This window comes from Octopus bimaculoides, chromosome 3 (assembly GCF_001194135.2).
Source record: "Octopus bimaculoides isolate UCB-OBI-ISO-001 chromosome 3, ASM119413v2, whole genome shotgun sequence".
In the NCBI taxonomy this organism is placed as follows: Eukaryota; Metazoa; Mollusca; class Cephalopoda; order Octopoda; family Octopodidae; genus Octopus; species Octopus bimaculoides.
Genome location: NC_068983.1, coordinates 94,852,964 through 94,860,734, shown reverse-complemented (window position 1 = coordinate 94,860,734; position 7,771 = coordinate 94,852,964). Strand labels below are relative to the sequence as shown.

The window sequence follows — 7,771 nt, the reverse complement described above, 5'->3', positions numbered from 1 at the left end:
CAGAGTAACGTGGTGGTGGAACAAGGAGGTAGACAGGGTTATTCGACAAAAGAAACAGGCTTGGAAGGACTGGAAGAACGGTGGTAGCAGGGAATTGTACCAATCTGCCAGACTGGCTCTTTTGCGGGTGGCATATAAAATACACCATTTTGAGCGTGGCCGTTGCCAGTACCGCCTGACTGGCCTTTGTGCGGGTGACACGTAAAAGCACCCACTACACTCTCTGAGTGGTTGGCGTTAGGAAGGGCATCCAGCTGTAGAAACTCTGCCAAATCAGATTGGAGCCTGGTGTTGCCATCCGGTTTCACTAGTCCTCAGTCAAATCGTCCAACCCATGCTAGCATGGAAAGCGGACGTTAAACGATGATGATGATGATGATGATTACCAATTTTGATGTGTCAGTCCATCTTATCAAATATTAAAAATTCAAAGTCAAAAATTAAGAAATAAAAATCAAAAAGTTTGTTCTCATATTCTGTGTTGTTAAAAACATGTTTGATATTTTCTCTTAAAGTCTCTTCTTATATATGTTGTTTATGCTGGGATTTGGAATGGGGTTCAAGGGGCTGAGTGTCAAAAATTCTATTAAATTGAATAGCAGATTTCTTTTCTAGTCAGAATATGTTCACCTATGCATGTGTATATAATGTGTTAAATGTCCAAATACATGAAAATAGATTTAAAGAGTTGGAAGTTGTATTGATAGGAAGGGTGTTTCTCCCCACCACCCCTCTCTGTGTTTAGGTTGGGTTCTATTGTGTCAAGAGTATAATTTTATTGTCATTGTATTGTTGAAAGTTTTCACTCATAAAGAGTTGTTTTTTGGAAATCTGTCAGTTAGGAAGAGATTATTTTTCTTTTATTTTGTGGTGTGTGTGTGTGTGTGTGTGTGCGTGTGCACGAATAGGAAGAAAATGAATCACCAGAACAGGTGTGCACACACACACACGCACGCGCGTACACACACACACACACACGCATGTGTGTACACACACACACACACACAACAGGAAATTTGGAAGAGTGAAGCACAAGCTTTGAATAAATGGGAAAAAAATTAGCATATGTATTGAATATTTATCCTTCCATTTGTTCACAAACACAAAGCGTGGGTGTATGCATGCAAATGAGAGAAAAAGGTATTCAACACATGTGCTAGATACTTTATTTATCCAAGGATTGTGCTTCAGTCTGTTTTGTTACTGTCTAAGTTTCATGTTGTTATCATGCTGTTGTAGCAACCAACTTATCAAACAACATAGGAATGTAAAACTTAGAGCAGTAATGGGGATAGGTCAGATTTATCTTAAAAATGAAAAAAAAAAAAAAAAGAAATGAATGACATACTGAATAACATAGTCATAGATACACCCTGTTTGAGAACAAGATGGGATGGACACAACTGGAATAGCTTTCATCAGAGGACCAATGGAATGAAGCTGATCTGGGGTTAAACAATACTATATGAGAGAAGATATCAAATATTTATAGTGAAGGAGACCTGCCATATGATAATTTTAGCTACACTGAGATTTACATGTAAAAATATAGAGAAAGGAGTTGTTATATGATATTAATTACCTATTGATTAAGTACATGTAGGGATGTAAAATAATTTAAAACTTACCTTTGTATTTGCTAAAATCCCAGTTGAATATAATCTTTGATGGAATGTAGAACTCTCCATTATGGTGGCAGTCAGAGCAGTAATAACAACCATCATAGGCACAGACTAGAGGTTTACCAAATACTGTCAAAAAAATTATACAATGACATAAATTGTAATTAACTCAACCGATGAAGACCACTTTCATTAGAAGCTTAACAAATCAGAGCAGAAGGGGCAGCGCCCATAGCCTTTGCAGGACTTCCCAGACTGGTGGTGGTACTGATGTAGCTGATGTTCAACCTGAATGTTTTTGGAGAAAAACCATGGGAGAAGAGGGAACCAAGGACTAGCTCCAAGTGTTTGTTGGATATGAAATGACAGACTGTCTACTTTCACTCTCAACTTATTGTCACTGAACTTTTATAAAATATGAAACGAGGTAAAACTGGTATCACTAAGAAAATAAGAGCAATAAAACTAAAACCATCATCATTAAATGTCTGTTTTCTGTGCTGGTATGGGATGGGCAGTTTGACAGGAGCTGTACCAGGCTCTGTTGTTTGTTTTGGCATCGTTTTCCACAGCTGGATGCGCTTCCTCATATCCACCACTTTACAAAGTGTACTGGGTGCTTTTTATGTGGCAACAGCATCAGGGCTTTTTATGTAGCACCAGCACTGACAGGATCACCAAGAACCTTATAAGACAGAAAAGGGAAAACAACCTTCAACTGGGAGGGGAGAGCAGTATTGATGGGGTGGTGGTGGTGAAGCTTTGTGCCAGTTCAAAGATTAATGAAATAGGACAGAGATAGATGTCTTGAGTAAATAAACCTACCACATATAACATGCACCATGATACACAAATATCATCAGTACCACTTACCTTGCACATCACACCCAAACATCACATCATTTTCATATACAGACATACCCTACCAGTACCACACACCACAATCAGAGAGCTTCAGAATAGTCACTCAACTCTGGAAATAACAGCAAAATGTCCCTCAAATCACAGCCTGTCCTTTAAACAAGGAAGGATATTTTAGATAAGATGGTCCAAAATATCCAGAAAAAAGATGGGCTGGACATGATTAGAATGCCTCTGATCACAGATCTGCTCAGAGTTGACTTGGGGCTGAATATCAACTAAAACCTATCACAAAACACACAAGAACATATAAGAACTGTATACTTGAAGACTAGACAGATACACAGAAACAAATAGAGGTTTCAGGAGTATAAATTTGTTTTAATGACAAAATAAATAGAAAAATTTAGAGAGTGTGTGTTTGGCATGTCAGACAAAATACCTTGCAATATTTACTTGTGTCTATGTTCTGAGTTGAAATTATGCTGGGTTGATTTTGATTTTCCTCCTTCTGGGGTCAATAAAATAAGTAGTACTAGTTAAATACCAGGCTTCATATAGTCAGCTATACTGCTACTTCAAATATGAAGCTGTGAGTTTATGCTGGAAAATATTGGTTTCAAATTTTGGCACAAAGCCAGTAGGTTCGGGGGATAGTAAGTTGATTACATCGACCCTAGTGTTCAACTGGTACTTATTTTATCAACCCCGAAAAAATGAAAGGCAAAGTTGATCTTGGTAGAATTTGAACTCAGCGTGTATAGATCGACAAAATGCTGCTAAGCATTTTGCCTGGCATGTTAATAATTCTGTTATCTCATGGCTTTTATGCTGGAAAATATTACTGATAAAGATGACAATTTCTTTATTATTCAACTTTTACTTTTACCACACAATAATAGCATAGCTTAGACTGGTTCACAAAATTATTTTCTTTCTTTACCCTAGTATTATATTGGAATTTAATTCTTTGAAAGCCAGGAACAACCAAAATTATATCTAGAACAAAAATCACAAAAAGATAGGTCTAAATCTAATTCTGTTCCTGCTATTTCTCTTCAACATGCAGACAAATTCGTAACAATATGAATTAGTCAACATGGAGGCTGACAACAGGTGTAGTCTTAAGAGGGCTAACAAAGACCAGCTACTTCATCAGTAGTTTTCATTTTAATATTTAGAATATTCTCTTTTGCAAGCAGTAGTTGATATATTCTTAATTAATATGAATGCAAACTATATATTGTATATCATAATTCAATGGATACAACAAACATCATTTTTCATAAAAAAAAGAAAAGAAAAGAAAAGATGTATATCTTCAGCTTTCATTGCCAAAAGTCTCCTGTCACACACATCATACAATGATAATTCAGAATAAAACAAACTTAAGTTCTTGATTGAAACTAATTTGTATTCTACCATCAATACCTAAACTAATTAGTTGGCCATTAAATCTAGTTATAGCCATTTTAATCAACATTCGGGGTAACTGAGGATTTAAGGGTATTTCTAAACATTGCTATTTTCTTCTCTAAATTGTTTTGTTTTGTATGAAGTTAGACATAACCAATAGCAGTAGATGGAAGATCAGCAAAGAGACCAAGTTCAATCAAAATACTAGAAAAATCTCATTGCCTTCAAGTTCTGAATATTAGTACTGGGAGGTGATGAGATTATCTTGTTTAGTATATCAGAAGTGAAGAGAGAAGTGTAATTGTACAGTGTGAATGAAGCTGTATTAGAACCCACAATATAATAGTTCCTCTCACATTTTTGTCAAACTGTAAAAGAGTAGTAAAGTAGTAACCATCACAGAAGGTAATTAACAAAATTTTATAAATCAGGTGTGGTACATAGAAGAATAAATTATTTTCCTTCGTCAAAGTTTCTAGAGTTTAAAACTATATATTGAGAGGATAAAGAAGAAACTTACATAAACCAAGAGGTGAAGGACAGTTTTTACACCGGTAGTTTTGAGAAGCAATACCTTTCTCATTACAGATTCGCATCAAGTTTGAAATCCGCACTTTAGAATCCTGAAATGTATTTAAAATGCATACATCAAAACTGTCAGCATGAATGTGTCTTTGTAAGCAGATTGAAGTAAATGGATAATTTTTTCAAGAATGATTTTCATAAAGTACATGAGTTTGGATAAGTTCACACAGTGTGGGAAGAAGAGGAATCCAGTATTTCAGGAAAGATATTTCACCTAAAGAGAAAGAGATTTTAAAGTTAGAAATTGCTGCCATGGCCACCACCCTCTTCATCAATGTCATCATTTTAATAGTCACTTTTCTATGCTTGCATGAGTCTAATGGAATTCATGAATGCCTTTCCTATCATCACCTCTCCTCTGTTTCCAAGTAAAGTAATACTTCCCCTTGGCTAAACATGTTTCCAAGAAACATTGGTAATGAAGAACACTACTTAGATGGACTGACACACATTTACAACTATTGTGTGCACATATATAAATAGAAGACAAACATAAAATAGGCTCTTTTTTGCTTCCAACTACTAAACCACTCACAAGGCTTTTGTTGGTCTGGAGCTATAATAGAAGAAACTTGTTTAAGGTGCAGCACAGTGGGACTCAACCCAAAACTATGTGGTAGGGAAGTAAACTTCTTAACCACACAGCTATGCCAACGGCTTTTCAGTAAGAAATCTCAGTGCATATGTGTTTGCACACATAAATCATACCACTGTCTAGTTGTTTGCATATTGTGTAAAAAAATAAATCAATGTCACCATTTATATGACAGTGTCTTTGTTTACATTATGTTGCAAAAACATGTCTGGCCATTGAGCTGTTTGTTGCTTGAAGGACAAAGGAATATAGTGCTTTATTTGGAAACAAGTTAGACTTGGCAACAACAGAAAGAGCATCTGCTCACCAAAGAATTACTTCAATAATGCCAGCATAGAAAAGTGCACACAATACTAAAGATGATTCCTTTTCTTGCCATAGCATACAATCTTAGCCAAACTCATGAACTTCACTGTATAATTTTCACTGATGTAGGCAACTACCAGTTTCCTGGGACTATGCTTTTCTTTTTTACATGTTTTTTAAAGGTTTCTTAAATCAAACATCATTATTTCATATCAATGCTCCATTTCATAGAGTCAATGAAATAAAGTAAGTTAAACCAAAATCCAATTTCAGGTTATCATCAAAAGGTTTTGTCTTGAACACACATTTACAGAACTGAATGCCCAACATTAGATTTCATAGAGAAATAGACTTAAAAACATGTATTAATAGAATATATATTTATGAATAGAATATATATATATATATATATATATATATATTCTATTAGATACAACAGAATAATAAACTATTAAATCTAACAGATTATATTAGATATAATCTCAGACAGACAGATAGACACATATACATACATAGACAGATTACATACATTCATGGATGGACTGACACATCTAAATACATGAGACTAGGCTATTCCATTAACTGTTCTAAAAATAATACAATCAAACAGTGAAATCAAACCAAATATTAATGCTAACACATAAATATATAGTGAATATTAAAAACATAATCTATAAAAGCAAAACAATGGGGAAAAAATAAGGAAAAAGTAAAACATTACAAAGTAAAAAAAACATTAAATAAATAAATAAATAAAATATAAAACAAATAAAGTATGGGTTGGTACAAAAATAAATATAAGCATAAAAAGTACAGAAAATAATGAGAGAGAGAAAGAAAATATACCTGACACTCTAATTGGAATTATGAAGATGTTTTTCAAGTTGAAAACAGACTGAACTGAATATATGATAGTTTTTAAATATAGAAGGTATTATAGCTAATGACTTCCAAATAATGGAAGTTTGTTACTTAAGTATGTTCTACTATACAACATCATCATCATCATCATCATCATCGTTTAACGTCCGCTTTCCATGCTAGCATGGATTGGACGATTTGACTGAGGACTGGTGAAACCGGATGGCAACACCAGGCTCCAGTCTGATTTGGCAGAGTTTCTACAGCTGGATGCCCTTCCTAACGCCAACCACTCAGAGAGTGTAGTGGGTGCTTTTACGTGTCACCCGCACGAAAACGGCCACGCTCGAAATGGTGTCTTTTATGTGCCACCCGCACAAGCCAGTCCAGGGGCACTGGCAACGATCTCGCTCGAAAATCCTACAGGAGCCAGTCAGGCGGTACAAGACTTGTCACATCTTATCATCAAAATGCAATGTAAACAAGAGAGAAGCTTTATCAAGCATAATCATGTAATGTGTTCAACCCTTAAATGGCAGGAAAGGGTTACATGAATATGTGTGCCAAATGGACAGAAAAAACCCAACTTTTCTTAAGGGTAATTTTGGGTACTTATTTTCATTTTAAATAAATACAAAAACTAACAAAGTTGTTAGTCTCTTGCATAATAAAATTTACAATGTCATTATTGAATAATGCTGTAAAATATTAGCATTCAATGTGAGCATAAATTCATTTAAGATTTTCACATTATTGTTGTCAAATGAATGTGTAAATGGAGAAAAATCAGGGCACTTTTTCCATCCACAACTAGTTGAAGCATTACTTATTGTATATAGTGCTCAGGTGGCTATAACTCACTTGAAATGAGTAAAGGAGGTAACAGAAAGCAGAAATAAGTAAAGTAAGAGAAGACAGTAATGACAGCCAAAAGAACATGCATAGAACAGAGAAAAAACATGAGAGGAAAGTGAACAGTAAAACAACCATAAAGAGGAAAGGGTGTGTGGCACATTAGAAATAGTTGTGGTGAATTTTGAGAAGTATGGTACTTTTGAAGGATTTAGTGTCCTGACAGCTAAAATCTTACATAGGTTGTTTACTTCATGCTTCAAAAATTCTAAGCATGAAAAATGGTTCTGAAAGTCATTTGTGCTGTGCTTTTTTTCAATTTTACCTCAGTTTCTAAAATTTTCAAGACAGCTTTCTCCTTTTTCTACAAATGATTTTAAATTTGGTCTTCAGAGTTTAGAAAACATTATAAGAAAAAAAAAAGTCAAAACATTACTTGCAGCATTCATCATCATCATCATCATCGTTTAACGTCCGCTTTCCATGCTAGCATGGGTTGGACGATTTGACTGAGGACTGGTGAAACCGGATGGCAACACCAGGCTCCAGTCTGATTTGGCAGAGTTTCTACAGCTGGATGCCCTTCCTAACGCCAACCACTCAGAGAGTGTAGTGGGTGCTTTTACGTGTCACCCGCACGAAAACGGCCACGCTCGAAATGGTGTCTTTTATG

The 7,771-nt window shown here is 35.1% G+C and overlaps 1 protein-coding gene across 4 annotated transcripts in view; it reads right to left on the bottom strand.

The window, feature by feature from the left end:
* LOC106876034 (uncharacterized) overlaps positions 1 to 7,771 on the bottom strand; it is an 85,072-nt gene that overhangs the window by 14,784 nt on the left and 62,517 nt on the right. For all 4 annotated transcript variants that reach the window (XM_014924412.2, XM_014924415.2, XM_014924413.2 and 1 more), the window contains 2 exons: positions 4,420 to 4,522; positions 1,629 to 1,751 (listed from right to left, as the gene is read on the bottom strand). In XM_014924412.2, coding sequence (XP_014779898.1) covers positions 1,629 to 1,751; positions 4,420 to 4,522 — 226 coding nt within the window. The remainder of the gene's footprint in view (positions 1 to 1,628; positions 1,752 to 4,419; positions 4,523 to 7,771) is intronic.